We start from the raw sequence: 17268 nt of genomic DNA on the forward strand, positions 1-17268 counted from the left end.
ACCTAGGTATCTTCCTCATGCACAGTCTGTAGTGGAGAAGTACTAGCCTCTTACCAAATGTTCTGGCTGATCCAGCTTGACCAGCATGCTCGCTTATTCAACAACCTTTTCCTTCACAGCATCCATATAGCAGCTTCACCTTAGGCTCAAACAAACACTGGCATAGCGTAATACTGTTTTATTTCACATAAAAAGGTTTAAAATTGCACTTACAATGTTGCAGATAAAAATGCGCATATCAGTAAAATTCCACGTGGTCTAGCGTCTCCTTCCGCGTTTCGGACTCCGCCCAACTAGTTTCGTCACTGGATGACTCATCAGGGGCATGGCCCAACTACGGAGGAGACGCTATTTAAGTACACTCTACTTCCATACTCTTCATGTGTTAAGGTGCCGCCCACCTACTTGCAACAATAGGCGTAATCAGCCACTCCTCCTTTGCCCACTGCCGTCCTCCCCTTCTACTCGAACAGCCAGAAAACCGCCTACCCAGCAGCCCCATTGATTTCTCCGCACTAATGCGGATAAAGGATTCTTCACCCAATCATTTCGGACTCTGTCTGGCAACTACCCAATAGCGCCATCCCACACACCACTAGGTACCGCCCCCTCCCAGTTACCATGGTGTTAGAAAAAAACAGCGCAACAGCGCTTCGTAAACAAACATCTCTGATGCCCGTGTACTACCCGTGTGCACACACCAGGTTACAATGTACACTGGGCACAGTATAGCTCTCGGTTGACTTTCTGTAAGATTAAATTGAATACATGCCCCTACATATACTTAATACTTAAATTCACTTCGCTCTTATGTCTATTTTTAGCTTTTCAATGGCTCAAATAGCCCTCTCCTACATACTGTCATTACCAGCACAGCAGGAGTAAATTATATGCAGGTTGGGGCAGTCACATCATTGCCATATACTTCATTTCTCTCATGGGGTCCTCATGTCAAGACATCCACTCTCTTGGGTGGGCTATGCCGCCCCCCTATCTATCAGTATCAACTACTCGGCGTAATTGCCCACCAATATCCCTCCATAATTTCATACCCCATACAAACTACCCCTTGTGAGACACTACTTTAGTGCTGGTGTGCCCACCTTAACACATTCCTAACCGATATAATAATAAACAATGTACAGTGTATATTCCCCACCCCCTAATATTAATCATCAGCTATAAAGCAATTTATGTCCAGTTCTACATTCAACCCCCCAGGTTTCATAGTTTTGAGCTCATATATCCACCGCGTTTCTAACTTGGAAATCTCCCTAATTTTGTGACACCCCCTCCATTTGGTGGTTAACTTTTGTATCCCTTGAAATGTTAAAACACTTGGATCCCTAGCATGTGCCTCCTCAAAATGTTTTGAAACACTGTGCCCCTGAAAGCCCTTCAGTATGTTATTAATGTGTTCACCAACCCGTGCCTTTAATGTTCTTTTTGTTCTACCAACATACTGCAGTCCGCATGGGCACCCCAACAAGTAAACCACATGCGAACTGCAGCAGTGGATGAACTCCCGAACCTTGTGACTCCTACCAGTCACTGTGCTTGTCACAGCTCTACTTCTAATTCCTTGTGCTCTTTCACACGTGGTACAGTGCCCACATGGATAAAAGCCAACCTGGCCCCATGCATCAGTTCTATTTTTGACTTTTGGGCCTTCAATATATGTACGAACTAGCTGTCTCTGCAAATTATCTGCTTTTTTGTAAATAAACTTTGGTTTAATCGGTAGTGCTGCCCCTAGAACCGGATCACTCCTCAATAGCCCCCAATGTCTCCTAAACACCTTTTCAACCTCCTTGTACTGGGAGTTGTAATTTAAAAGAATTGCATGATCATAAAAGTTGTTTCCAGGATCTTCTGTTCCTCTTTGCGTTAGGAATTGTTCTCTGTCACACTGCAGAATTACTTCTGCTGTTTTCTCCAACTCACCCCTCTTATATCCTTTCTCAACAAATTTATTAATCAACATCTCTGTTTGCGTAAGGTAATCGGTATCTCTTGAGCAGTTTCTGCGGATTCTGCAGAACTGCCCCTTCGGGATATTCTGCAGCCATTTGGGGTGATGGCAGCTACTGATCGGTATATAGGCATTTCTATCTGTCTTTTTAAAAAAAGTTTTTGTACCTATTACTCCATCCCTCCTCATCAACACGATGTCAAGGAAATCCAACTCATCCTTACTACTTTTTACTGTAAGTTGGATACCCAGTTTATTATCATTGAGCCAATTAACATATTCATGTAGCTCATTCTCTGTGCCCTCCCATATCCAAAACAAGTCATCTATAAAGCGATGCCATTTGCTGACTCTACAGCTTACAGGGCACATCAGAATACTCCTCTCCCACCGATCCATAAAGATGTTTGCCACGCTGGGTGCATATTTTGCCCCCATGGCGCAGCCAAGTATCTGTAGATAAAAATCCCCATTGTACCAAAAGTAATTGTGGGTAAGGGAAAAATCAAGCAATGATAGAATAAACTCAATCTGTTTCCTTCCAATCACTCTGTGATTCAAGAGGGCCTGTTCGACTGATCTTAGCGCTTCCCCATGAGGGATAATTTTATATAGTGACGTCACATCTGCCGTCACAAGCAGACAATCTTCATTTATTTGGAGCCCATTGGTGGCTTGAAGGAAGTGTTTCGTGTCCTTTAGCAAATGGGGCAATGTTTGCACTACCGGCTGTAAGAACATATCTATGTATTCCCCTACCCTTTGGTTCAGCGACCCAATGCCACTGATAATGGGCCTTCCAGGGGGGATTGGAGGCTTTTATGGATCTTTGGATTTATATACATAACGGGGATCCTCGGAGCATCTATCATCAGGTACTTAAATTCTGCATCTTTCAATATCCCCTGGGTGAGGCCTCCCCTAAGAAGGTTTCTCAGAGTTTCTGTATACTCTTTCGTTGGATCACCCCTTAATTTCTTATATGTGGTATTATCATCAATAATTCTTTGCATTTCCTGCTTGTATTGCTCTACATGAAGAACAACTACCCCTCCCCCTTTGTCTGCTGGCCTAACAAGAATCTCCTTCCTACTGCTGAGTTGCCTAATCTGTTCGGATTCCGTATTCTTTTTCTTACTCTGAATTTCCTCAAGATCCTTGAGCACCATATTTTTGAATTTTTGAATCGTTCCATCCCTAGACTGATCAGGGGGGTTGAATGTAGACTTATTTCTCAGCTTTGTATGCGTAATTTCACTCGGGATCCCACCCCTATTTATCCTTGTGGTGGGCCCTTCTTTGGACAAAAAATACCGTTTGATATTTAATTTCCTTGCAAATTTATGCACGTTAATGTACGCATCAAATTTATTCAAGCTTTGTGCAGGGGCATACTTCAGGCCTTTGTCAAGGACCTTTATCTCAGCATTGGTCAGCTCAACCCCACTTATATTAAAAATGCCTTTTCCCATCATTCTCTTCTTCTTTTCTGATCTACCTCCTCTTCTTCCTCGTCTATTTCCCTTTTTCGTGTACTTCTTACATGATAATCCAAATCCTCCCATTGGTTCCTCCCTCCCCCCCCCCACCCCCCTAAAAAAAATTTCTCCCTGATCCAGGCAGCGTTTATATTTGGGACCTGAGAACTAGGACTTTTTCTGATGATCAAGTTGTGTTTTGTAAAGATATCAGTGTGTGTTTTAGAAGAATATCATCATCAATTGGACCTTTAGTGTTCCCGGAGTGGAGCAGCGGGACTGCTATATTAGGACCTTTTGAGTCCCTGTTTTAAACATTCTTCAATATATATCTTAATGTGAGGAGTATGATGTAAACCTAGTGAGGCTATTTTGAATCCAAGGATTATATAGAAAGACCTGTTGAGCGCTATTATCTTACCAATATATTATTTACTTAAGGGCATACACCCCTGCTGATTGAAAGCGCACCAGGCAGGCTGGTTTGTGATTTATTATTAATCTTACTGTGAGGAGCGCATTGGTCACCCCGACCCCATATTAATTTTTGCCAGCGTTTGGCGGGAGTGATTTTTCCGCGATTTCATGCGGAAAAATCACTGGACACTGCAGTGATTTCTCCGCAATCGCGTTTAGCGCTTCTATAGCACTGAAACGCGATCGCAGGGAAATCACCTGAAAACGGTGCAGGCGACACGTTTTCGTTTCACGATTTTGGGCGATTTGCGGCGATTAGCGCAAATCGTCCAAGTAAGAACGGGTCCATAGGGTTTTATTACACTAGCGCTTTCAAAAGCGCTAGCGTTTGAGCGTTTTGCCAAAATCGCTGGCAAAACGCTCAAGTGTGAATGGGCCCTTAAAGTGGACCTAAATTAAAAATACAAGATTTCAGCAATCCAATCAAGCTAGTACATGGCACAACATACTCACAATCCTGAGGGCCGGTAAAGGATCAATTCAGCTGCTACGTCAGGAGTGCAGCACATAATGGCAGCAGAGCAGCTTAAATACCATATACCGGCGTTCCCCCCGCACAACTGCGCATGCCAGAAGGGTCGTACGAAGAGGATCGTCATAGCGACCATTACCAGCACCCACGCCAGAGCGGAGATCCGGATGCCCAGGTCAGTATAAATGAGGCCCAGTGTACCATCTCAGGTACACCTTAAAAGATACCAGAGCCATAAGCATCTCCCTCCTGTGCCACCAAAATTCCCCCTGCAGCCTCTTCTGTGCAACTGGGTCAGTGAGTAAGTTGCAGTAGTGCGCAGGCACTGGCCCGGCTGTGCAAGTCCTATATAGCACAACCACGGCCAGGAGCAATGCACAACGTACCCGTGACACGCACATGTGCAACTCGCCTACCTGGAAGGGGGTGCAAGGGGGCAATTAGGTAACACAAAGAAAGGGGCCGGAATAGAACGGACATGAGAACAATATATGCCTGCTCCCCCTGTTTTTCCAATTCCTTTTGGCTCTGGTATCCATTTGTGGGTTATTAAAGTAACAAAATGCAGTTTAATTGATCTGGGGCTTCTTGCAGCCCCCTATAGTCATCCTGGGCACGCCCTGTCACTCCAGAACTTTCCAGTCAGCAGTGGTAACCCCCTCAAAGCTGGCTGGTCATCATAGGAACATTCTACTTATGAGCAGAAATGATTTTCCCATACTGCACATGCACAGAATGCTGCTGTGTATGGGGATGCAATGAGGTGCGTGGCTGGAAGCTTTGATGGGGGTCGCCCCGAAAGGACAGTGTGATTGCAGGGGGCTGCAAGAAGTCCCAGGTAAGTTGAAAGGAAGTCTAAAGTAAAAAAAAAGGAGTTTAATGGAATCCTGGGTAATTGTAATGAAGCAGTGTCCATACTATTTGTCCAAAATGCTATCTATGAACACAGACTGTGTCCTCCATTCTCTGCCCCTCACAAATCTGTTCAGCTACAACTTGGTCCAGACTAGGGGGTCGGGGTGTTTGAACTAGTAAAAGTCTGCCCGCATGCGCAGTTCAGGCCGATTACATAAAGCATATGAACAATTTATTCAGATTGATGTGTCTGCGCTCCCAATGGCTTCTTGAGCGGCGTGCTGCACTCATAGCAGCTGCCAGCAGTACATGAGAACTGAACTGTGCATGCAGGGCAAAGACTTCTTCCTTGGGTCAGGGCCTACTTCCGTCCAAATTGTGGCTGAATGGAGCCGTGGTTAGGGGAATGGAGGATGCAGTCCACATCCAGCATAAGGCCCGGTTCACACTTGTGTTTGCAGCCAAAACTGTCAGTTGGACACGGATCCGGGAGGTCCGGGTCCCTTCAGGATCAGTTCCGTTTGCGGTCAAAAAAGTATCAGGTTTGCATCAGTTCCGTTTTAAAGAGACAGTACTAAAAATAGCCCAAAAGATAAAGTATATACATCCCATAAAAGAAAACAACTCAAAATACAGAATTGGTCCTGACTAAAAGCAAAAAATGTTTTTCTTTTGTGAGGGAGTTACCTTTAATCGTTACTAAACCAAACAGTAGCGGCAGCAACACACATTCATCAGATAGCGATCATTTGTGGAATCTGGTGTATATTATTCTTTAGCCAAAAAAGACCTGATATGGGATACGGAACAATTGCACCACCTGTTGGTCGCTGGAGGAACTGCACAAATGCAGTACAGCAGAAGGCGGGGGCAGAAAAGATCATTATTGTATGTTTAAATGGTTCTGACATTTTTCGAAGTGTTTTACAGAAAACAATAAACAATTTATGTCCCCAACTGTCTACCACACCTAGCAATAACATACTCCCAACCTACACCTGTCCTTCAAACCTGATGGAACAGACCCTACTCCAAAAATAAACTCTTGCTTAGCTGAGCTACAGGCATGGATGAATGATAACTGGTTGAAACTGAATGCTGACAAAACTGAGGTCCTGTTTGTCCAAAGCCAGCACTCGCCATCAAAACAGCTCTATCCTAAAGCAACACCAATCAGGATTGGGAATTCAGACATAAACAGCTCCAACCTTGTGCGCAGCCTTGGCGTACTAATCGATGGGGAATTGAGTTTCAGAAACCAAATTTCATCTGTAGTTAAATCTTCCTTCTTTCATCTGAAGAACATTGCAAAGATTAAACATCTGATTCCCCCAGAGGATCTTCCAACCCTAGTCCACGCCTTCATCACATCACGGCTGGACTACTGCAATGCCCTTTATGCTGGCCTCCCCAAAAAGGACCTGCGTCGCCTGCAATTAGTGCAGAATGCTGCTGCCAGATTGCTAACAAACCAGCCGCGCCACTGTCACATTACACCGATCCTTCGCTCACTGCACTGGCTACCAGTAGAATGGAGAATACTCTTCAAGATTGGACTGCTGACATTCAAATCCCTGCACAATCTGGGCCCTGGATACATGAAGGACTTGCTGAAGCTGCACCACACCTCTCACAACCTCAGATCAGCAAGTTCTATAAACTTGGTCACTCCTAGAGTGCACCTCAAAAAATCTGGAGATAGAGCCTTCTGTCGTGCTGCCCCTACTCTTTGGAACTCCCTACCACACCCAGTAAAGACAGCACCATCCCTGGAGCTATTCAAATCCAGACTGAAAAGCCACCTGTTTAGCCTGGCATTTCCAGATTTATAAAATTCTTCCTCTGTACCACGATGGTCGGAGCCATGCTTATGCGCTTTGAGTCCCACGGGAGAAAAGCGCTTTACAAATGTTGTTTGTTGTTGTTGTTGTTGTTGTACACACACCCTCACTGCATTTACCTAACACTATCCACTGCCCCCCACACGTATGTCTAACACTACCTTCCTACATATGCTTAACACTAACCTCCCCGTACCTACACCTAACCCTAACCTTACCACTGACTACCCCCTCCATCTACACCTAACACTAACCGCTCACCTACCTACACATAACACTAACCTCCCCGCTATCTAGACCTAACACTAACCTTCCCCTTACCACTGACTACCCCCCACCCCATTTACACCTAACACTAAACCGCTCAACTACCTACACCTAACACTAACCTCCCCACTATCTAGACCTAACACTAACCTCCCCCCACCTACCCCTAATACTAATCTATCCCGTACCTACACTTAACACTAACCTTCCCTGTACCTACACCTAACACTAATCTCCTCCCTACCTATACCTAACACTAACCCCTCTGTCCCAACACCTAACACTCGTCTCCTCCCTATCTACACCTAACACTAACCTCCCCTGTCCCTACACCTAACACTAACCTCCCCTGCCTCTACACCTAACACTAATCTCCTCCCTACCTACACCTAACACTAACCTCCCCTGTACCTACACCTAACACTAACCCCCCCCCCCCTGTCCCTACACCTAACACTAACCTCCCCTGTACCTACACCTAACACTAACCTCCCCTGTACCTACACCTAACACTAACCTACCTTGTTATTACACCTAACACTAATCTCCCTCCTACCTACACCTAACACTACCCCCCCATCCCTACACCTAACACTAACACCCCCCCCCCCCCCTACACCCAACACTAACCTCCCCTGTCCCTACACCTAACACTAATCTCCTCCCTACCTATACCTAACACTAACCCCCCTGCTATTTTAGCAAGACGCTTTCTTCTCATCATCCCCTCTATTAGAACAGGCTAATCGGCAGAGAGGCAAGCAACATCTCTGTACAATGATCGCTAGTTATTTCACCTGAAACAATCACAAAAAAAGTTTTCTTTTTCAGGAGACAGAAGTCCTAACACGCCTGATGTTCTACAGCTCACAGATAGCACTAAAAGTGCTTTCCCCACAGAAATTACTTTCTAACTGAGGGCTGTCTCGCACCAAAAGTGTATTTGAGCGCTTTTCAAAGCAACCACGTTTCGAAAGCCACCTGGCTAATGTAACCCTATGAGGGTGTCCCCCAAAGCAGCGTGGTGAGTTTGTTAAAATTCCAAACATGCTGCATGGACACAACCTGAAGTTGTTTAACCCAGAAACGTTTGTTTACCACCTTCTGCCACAAAGATATGGTTTTCTCTGAAATAAAATACAATCATTTATGCGTGTCTCTGATATCTGGGAGCAGCAGAGAACTCCAGGAACCCACAGGTCTCATACTCCGCATTATGTATTGAACTGACGCAGAGATATGATAACTTCAGATATTGCATATCTCTTAATCCCTGTAATAAGAGGGGAGGAAATTGAATCATGTGGCAGGGACTGCCCTTATCTGATTACCATCTCCCCCCCAACTAAGAAAGGGTTAAAGGAAGCCAGAGCTGAAACTAGATAACAGTTTTATACCTACCCGTGTTTCCCTGAAAATTAGGCAGTGTCTTATATCAATTTTTGCTCTAAAAGAAGTGCTAGGGCTTATTTTCAGGGGACGTCTTATATTTCTATCAGAAGGTGTCTCTCAGCAGAACATGTCCTGTTCCTTTGTACTGTCATGTTCATGGATTTGAAAGTATGCCACTGTACTGATCAGGCACCTGCCCTGTCATCCCTGCACATAGCTGAGAACCTTGCTGTATGCTGGGATGACAGGATCAGTGCCGATTGGCACTACACCACTGTGTCCCCACTTACTGGCTGCCTCTTCCTCCTCTTTAACTTCCGCTAGGGCTTATTTTCGGGGTAGGGCTTATATTTCAAGCATGCTCAAAATTCCGACTAGGGCTTATTTTCAGGGTAGGTCTTATTTTCAGGGAAAGAGGGTACCTGGGGGTCCTCCGGCCCCAAGCGCATGGATCGCTTCCAGGCCACCGTCCTCAGTCTTCTCCCTCTTTGGTGCCTGGTCTCATCACTTCAGCCAGTCGCGGTCAGTCTGACGCAAGTGAAGTGCGCTATTTATGTGTCTCTCCAGCAGCCGCCGCAGAGATAAGTAGAGGGCGCACTTCTCTTGTGCAAACTGGCCGCGACTGGCTGAGGTTACGAGACCCGAAGACGGAGAAGGCTGAGGATGGCGGCGTGGGAGCGATCTGAGCGCATGGGGCTGGAGGAAGCCCCAGGTATGTATAAAACTTTAAGGCCTCTTGCACACTGCAAGCGATTCCGATTCAGATTCCGCTTTTTAATCAGTTTTTACATCCGATTCAGATTCTGATTTGCAGTTTGCTCCTTGCACACTGCAAATCGTAATCTGAATCGGATGTAAAAACTGATTAAAAAGCGGAATCTGAATCGGAATTGCGTGCAGTGTGCAAGAGGCCTTATATAGTTTCAGCTCTGGTACACTTTAACCTCCCTGGTGGTAAGCCCGAGCTGAGCTCGGGCTATGCCGCGCAGGAGGATTTCTCCGGCTCTATTGGGGTGATTCGCCCCATTCAAAGTGCTGTGCGCGCAGCCAGCACTTTGCTAGCCGCGCGCACAGCTTGATCACCGCCGCTCTGCGGCGATCGCCCGCACGCAGCGGCGAAAGAGGCCCCCCCCCCGCCAGAGCCCTGCGCTGCCCGGACCAATGAGTTCCGGGCAGCGCTATGGGCTGGATCGGGTGCGCCTGACGTCAAGACGTCGGCTGACGTCCATGACATCATTCCGATCGTCGCCATGGAGACAGGAGAAGCCAAACAGGGGAACGCGTTATATACGCGCTCCCCTGTTTGCTATTAGTGCCGGCGACGATCGCACTAGAGGGACACATGCGCCCTCTAGTGGTGTTTCATGTAGCTACCACTCTGGTAGCTTTACATGAAACAAAAACAAAAACAAAAAAAAAAAGGATTTTTTCACATTTGAAAAAAAAAATTAACCGCCAGGGAGGTTAAATTGCTAGACACACAGACTGTCCAGGGTCCTTTCATTGCCAATCCATATGCCATCGAGGATTGTTAGTCCAAATAAGGGGGCTTGCTATCTTACCCACAGAACTTTATATCTTCTGTTTGGACTTCCAAACTCCAAAGGTCCTGGTAATCCCTATTATTTTACTATATCATTCTGTCTATTGTTGGATACATTTTGGGCTCAGATACACTATAAGTGCTTTTCTGAGCGCTTTTTAGCCTCCAGAGCTTTCTGACAGCTTTTTAAAAAAACGCTCCCATTGACTTACATTAAAATCACAATTGCGGTAAAATCGCACAATTTTATTGCAATCACGATTTTAATGTAAGTCAATGGGAGAGTTTTTTTTAAAAAAAGCTCTCAGAGAGCGTTCAGAAAAGCGCTTATAGTGTGTCTGAGCCCTTTGACTTTTTTCTGTACTCATTTTTATGCATTATTTTATTATAAAATAGATGATTAAAAATCTGTTTTTCTAGGCGTTTCTTCTGAATATGTCTGCAAAGAATCCTGCTTTTCGGAGAAGACGTTTAACCTGTTTATTTATATATATATATCTTGCTACCTCTAGAAAGGTTGTAAAAATAAGCCTTTTTCCTATAGGACTAGCTAGAGTTAGATTTGCGTATTGTCAGTTTACTGGATCTCTATATGAGATCACAGATTGTATCGATTGTACATTGCATTGTGTGTGGACTCACCAAACAATCCAAAAGGTTAATTTGCCTGCAGTGCTGAATGTCTTCAGGATTTCCTCAGGGTCTGAGGCTGAATGGTAATCTGTGGCAAAGGGAACAGGAATTGGAGGGGGACGTCACAGCTACATACATGAAGAAGGAGAGTGAGGCATATTATACCATACAGAAAAAATGCCCAAAACTTAAGCTTTTCATATACTGTAACATTTAACAACAAAAATATGTAATAAAAAAAGTATTGTTTATTTTGTACATGAAGACAACCTTATTTGTATCTCTGAAATGTTGTAAATCAAGATGTTTGTAAGTAGGAGACTGTCAGTATTTACATAGCTCTGTACGCAAGTCCTACAAAAAGGTACAATTAAGGAAGAAAGAGGGTCAGAGGAATTTGGTTCCCAAAGAGGGACTGTCACTCTGAAAAAGGGACAATTGGGAGCTATGGGGTACCCTATTTAGAACCAAGACAAGATGGCACTTGAGGCAACAAAAAAGGAACCCTTTAAGACACACCCCTAACCACACCCCCACCACACCCCTAGTCACTGATACCAGAAAGAATTCAGAAGCAAAACACATTTTAAAATGTAGCCCACACTGGTCCTCCCTATCATCATTAGTTCTAATTCATTTTAACATTTTAAAACAAGAAATATATACATTTATATGATAGAAATAACATTTAGAGTCTATTGAAACACATTTTTCAGTACAAAATGATATACTGTGTATATTTTCCTACAACCCCGCCATTGGTAAAACATTGGCAGCACAGCACCATTATAAATTGCAGCTTAAAGTGAACCAGAGATGAAGCACCCTCATGTATTTCACCATATATATCAGTGGAAACTTTGGAGAAAACACCTACCCTGCTCTCTGTTTCATCCATCACTGCTCAGCCTGCTTGTTAACAGCTCTGATAAATTCCCCGACTGAGCATTCAGTCTGGCTTTGCTCAGGAATCATTATAGCTGAGTCTGTCTTCTTGGATGTCTTTTCAAGCCCAAGCCTGCCCACTTCTGGCTCTGCTTTCCTGTTCTGTATATTTGCATCATCACAGAGAGCTGTGATGAGATGGGAGGAGCTGCTAATGTAAGGGTATATTGAAAACTATTTTTTATCTATATTTGCTAGTCATAAGAGGTTTTTAGAAATGGTGATTTCATTTTGCACACGGCCCACTAAATAATATGCTTTTCTGATGAACTGTGTTTTGCATGGAGTTTTAGTAGAAAAAAAAAACACAAAAAAGGCACACCAGAGCGGCGAAAATACCAAGTATAGAATTTATTTAGTAAAATCTATCGGGGGACAGTGGCGTCGCTAGGGGATCACAGTCATTCCCTCTTGGTGCCCAGGATCTCCCAGGAACCTAGAAACGCCCCTGTCGGGGGATATGTTTAGTTTGTGCCAAAGCGTTCATCTCTGGTTTCCTTTAAGTATGAAATTTGGGCACCTGGGGCCTGGGACGCACACATTTTACACTTTGGGGTTGATTCCTTAAACTGCGCTGCTTAACCTCTTGATGACTGCAGTGTTAAACACCCCTAAAGACCAGGCCAATTTTCACTAAATTGGCCACTGCAGCTTTAAGTCCTCGCTGCAGGGCCGTACAACACAGCACACAAGTGATTCCCCCCCTCCCCCCCTTTTCTTCCCACCAACAGAGCTCTCTGTTGGTGGGGTCTGATTGCCCTCCCCCCCCCCCCCCCCATTGTCAGAGACTGAAGGCAGGGCGGAGCTCCGCCTCCCAGGCAGGAGATGCGCGCACAATCTCCTGCAGTAGCCGACCCCAGGACTTGACGCTAATTGGCATTAGGTGGTCCTAGGGCTGCTGCCACACGCCCATTGGTGTGACGCGGTTGTTAGGTAGTTATTGACAGCAGCGCGAGGTAATAATCTCAAGCGCACGCTATGCTGCCATTTGCTGCACTGCTAAATTACAATATGATACAACAGTTTTACGAGCGCTTCATTGAACTTTAACGAGCACTCCACTGAACCCGCCCTGAGCCCTGGCGGGTCCAGTGGCTTCAAAGGATGAGATTCCTGTACTGTGATTGGCCCAATAAGCTGCCTGTCATCAGACGGTCAGCCTACTGGGCCAATCAAAGTGCAGGAATTAAGGAAGGCTTCTGTGTGAGAGTAGTGTTAGGTTAAACACAGATAATATTCAACGATATTTTACTACAGTAATTTTACCAATATTCTACTCAGGGCTGTGGAGTTGGAGTAATTTTGGGAACCTGGAGTTGGAGTCCGTGGTTTCAATAAACCGAGTCGGATGATTTTTTAACCAAATCCATAGCCTTTGTAAAAATTAGACTAAAGATGGCCTCTAAAGGTGGCTACTAACTGTAATAGATAGCAGAGATGCCGCCGCAGTGGTGAGCGGCATGGCGGCTGTCTCCGCATCTCAGCCGGCAGCCTCCACCATGCAGTTACATGGTGGAGTTTTGCCTGGTCCTTCAGTTGCACATAGACTGAGGGCTACGCGCGCGCGCACCAGGCAGCAGGACCTTTATGCGAATACAAGGGGAGTCAGCTGATCGGCCGGTCAGCTGACTCCAGCAGTGCTCCTGATTGGCTGAGTGACTGGGGCGGTGCTGTGGGGCGCTCTCAGTATATATAGGACCTGCCTGTCAGTGGCTCCTCGTCTGCTGTTGCAAATGCTACGTGTTAGCACTCAGATCTTAGTCAGATCCCAAAGTGTGCTAGAACCAGCAGGAGCTGGGGATCCACACTTAGTCAGATTCTGTTGATAGCTAAAGTACTAATTGAATTGTATTATTTGTTATGACCTTCTGCTAGCCTTGACTACTCTTCTGCTTACTGATTCTGTGCTTCTGCCTATCTGATCCTGTTGTCGACTCAGCCTGAACACTATTCTGATTTAAGCCTTTTGTCTTTGTACCGTATCTGTCCGCTTGTTGCCGAATCTGCTTGACTGACTCTCCTGCCCTCACCAGTGAGCCTAGTCCCTGGTGAGGGATTCTCCGTACAGCTTAATCACCTGCTCATCAGGTGACCAGTAGCTGCAGTACAGTCTTAATCACCTGCTCCTCAGGTGACTAGTAACTATGATACTGTCCTCATCACCTGCTCCTCAGGTGATTAGGAGCTGCAGTAAAGTCTTGATCTCCTGCCCCTCAGGTGATCACCTGCTGCAGTACAGTCTGAATCACCCGCTCCGCGGGTGATCAGTATACGTTGTCTTACTGTGTACCACCCGCTCCTCGGGTGAACTGATTACTAGTTTATCTGCATCTCCAGCTTGCTGGAGTGCTGATCCCTGTGTTCTATAGAGATATTTCCCTCTACCAGCTTCTCTGGGGGAGTTGGTATCTCTATCTGTATTACTGTTGCACCAAACACCTATCTTTACATCAGGTTGTCCTGTGTCTCGCTATACTCGCATTATTGGTGATTCTGCAGATCACCACATAATCATGTATAGTATCTGTATTATTGGTGATACTGCAGATCACCAATAATCAGAAAATCTGTTCTTGCTGACACCAATCATTACACTAACGATCCAATTTCTAGCAAAAAATCGTTTGAGCGATCAGAGATTCTGATCGGATTGTTTGCAAATAACCTCTGTTGATGGGCATCATCAACTACGAATGATTATAAAAATAGTTGTCTGATTGGATTTTCATCAAGCCAAAATTTGGATTTTCTAGTTGGTTGTGATAGATAGGAAGCAAAGATTGGTTTGTTGATGATGTATGGAACGATTTCACTTCTGATCAGAATTTCTGATCGCCCGAACAATTTTTCGCTAGATTTGGATCGTTAGTGGTCACCTTAGGAGTCGGAGCAATTTTGGGTACCTGGAGTAGGAGTCGGTGGTTTCATAAACTGAGGAGTCGGATGATTTTTGTACCAACTCCACAGCGTAGCTCCCAACTGTCCCTCTTTCGGTGGGACAGTCCCTCTTTGGGAGCCCTGTCCCTCTTTCCTCATTTGTCCCTCTTTCAGGACTTTGTCCCTCTTTCTATGTAAAAATCTATTAACCCTTCGCACTCTCGCATGCAAATGTTTAAACAAATGCATTCACAGATGTGAACTAAGACCCCGGCTTTTAACTTAGCTGTAGGGATAACAGTTGTGCCTGGATGAGTGAATCTGTGAATGCATTTGTTTGAACATTTGCATGCGAGAGTGCGAAGGGTTAATAGATTTTTGCTGTTTTCTAGCCACACCCCCTTCAGCACCTCCTCTTCCTTAATAACTTATTTAAAGAGAACCCGAGGTGTGTTTAAAGAATGTTATCTGCATACAGAGGCTGGATCTGCCTTTACAGCCCAGCCTCTGTTGCTATCCCAAACCCCACTAAGGTCCCCCTGCACTCTGCAATCCCTCATAAATCACAGCCATGCTCTGAGGTTGTGTTTACATCTGTAGTGTCAGTCTCAGCTGCTCCCCCGCCTCCTGCATAGCTCCGGTCCCTGCCCCCGTCCCTTCTCTCCAATCAGCAGGGAGGGACGGGATGCAGGCGGGGACTGGAGTTCTGCAGGAGGCGGGGAGAGCAGATGACTGATACTATAGAGAGAACACAGCCAGCTCTGACAAGCTGTTTGTCAGCAGCGTGGCTGTGATTTATAAGGGATTGCAGAGTGCAGGAGAACCTTAGTGGGGTTTGGGATAGCAACAGAGGCTGGGCTGTATAGGCAGATCCAGCCTCTGTATGCAGATAATATTCTTCAAACCCACCTCGGGTTCTCTTCAATGTCCTAACTAGATGCGATGTGTCTGGATATATGTATTTTTTTCTTTCTATGTAAATATATATATTTCTCAACTAGAAAATGTGTTTGATTGACTCTAAACTTTATTCCCATCGTTTAAATTGATATATTACTAATTTTAAAATGTTATTATGAAGGAAAACGAACCAGGATAGAAAGGACCAGTGTGGTTTGAATTATAAAACAACATATTTTTCTTATGAAATCTTTATGGTATGCGTGACTAGGGGTGTGATGGGGGTGTGGCAGGGGCATGGTTTAAAGGAGAACTGTAGAGAGAGGTGTATATAAAGGCTGCCATATTGATTTCCTTCTAAGCAATACCAGTTGTCTGGCTATCCTGCTCATCCTCTGCCTCTAATACTTTTTGCCCTAGACCCTGAACAAGCATGCAGCAGATCAGGTGTTTCTGACATTTTTGTCAGATCTGACAATATTAGCTGCATGCTTGTTTCTGGTGCGAGTCTGCAGGCATATAGCTCAGCAGGGATGCCAGGTAACTGGTATTGCTTAAAGGGAAATCAATACAGCAGCCTCCATAGACCTCTCACTACAGTTTTCCTCCCCCTCTTTCTCATCTCAAAAAGTTGGGAGATATGTCCAGTCCTAGCCAAAAATGGGCACCCAAATTTCCTTGCACAACTTTTTCATGCGCAGGTTTCTGATTCTCAAAGAGGAACTGTCCCTCTAAAAAAGGTACAATTAGGGGGCTCATTTAGAATCAAGACATGCTGGCACTTGTAGTTCTCCCTTCCATGCTGCCAGCTATACTCACTGATTATGATCACAGCAGCAGTGAGCGAGACACACCCCTGTGACGCGCCAGTGTCCGCCGCTCTAATCCCCGCCCACCATACAACAAAGGCTGTCCACACAGCGTGCAATAAAGTTTGTCTTATTCAACAGCGGCGTTTCCCGTCCCAGAAAGAAATATAATAACCAATCGGATTCAAGAAAGTGATGACATCAAGCCGCGATGACAGTCCTGCGCCGGAAGTGACGTGAGGCTGAGAAGGTGTCGCCCGCTAGGGGGATATGGCGGCTCCGGAGGTGGAACGTTCTGTGTCAGGAAAGGATGAGGAAGACGAAGAGAACTTCCATGACTGTCCCGAGGAGCCTGGGAGGCAGAATGGCGAGTCAGAGGAGGAATTCACCATACTGGAGGAGGAGCCGGACGAGGAAAGCGCACCTGTCCTGACAGAGAAGGGAGGAGATCCTGAGCCTGTCACCATGGAGAAGGGGGGTCCTGAGCCTGTCACCATGGAGAAGGGGGGTCCTGAGCCTGTCACCATGGAGAAGGGCGGTCCTGAGCCAGTCACCATGGAGAAGGGGGGTCCTGAGCCTGTCACCACGGAGAAGGGAGAGTCTTGCTGTGGTGAAGAGTTGACTGAAGAGGAGGTGGAGGAGCTGGATGAGGAGGAGCTTCTGGAGATGGAAAAGGACATGACTGAGGAGGAGAGAGAGGTGATTACCAAAGGGCATGCTGGGCAACCTTGCCAGGAGTGATTTCTCTTGTTCTAATTAAAGGAAATCTGAGATGAATCAAAAGAATGCATTTGTACTTACCTGGGG

At 45.6% G+C, this 17268-nt stretch overlaps 1 protein-coding gene and 1 long non-coding RNA gene across 2 annotated transcripts in view; one reads left to right on the forward strand and one right to left on the reverse strand.

Moving 5' to 3' along the window:
- Window positions 1-250: 250 nt before the first annotated feature.
- On the reverse strand, window positions 251-16549 carry LOC137564434 (uncharacterized). Its single transcript, XR_011030595.1, has 3 exons — window positions 16472-16549; window positions 10940-11018; window positions 251-334 (listed from the first exon to the last, which is right to left on the reverse strand). It is a non-coding gene; the product is annotated as an uncharacterized lncRNA (long non-coding RNA).
- Window positions 16550-16655: 106 nt separating this feature from the next.
- The window catches only part of LOC137564435 (tetratricopeptide repeat protein 1-like), a 34198-nt gene continuing 33585 nt past the window's right edge, over window positions 16656-17268 (forward strand). Inside the window, exon 1 of the mRNA XM_068278316.1 lies at window positions 16656-17160. Coding sequence (XP_068134417.1) covers window positions 16732-17160 — 429 coding nt within the window. The 5' untranslated portion in view covers window positions 16656-16731. The remainder of the gene's footprint in view (window positions 17161-17268) is intronic.

This window comes from Hyperolius riggenbachi, chromosome 3, assembly GCF_040937935.1.
Source record: "Hyperolius riggenbachi isolate aHypRig1 chromosome 3, aHypRig1.pri, whole genome shotgun sequence".
NCBI lineage: Eukaryota > Metazoa > Chordata > Amphibia > Anura > Hyperoliidae > Hyperolius > Hyperolius riggenbachi.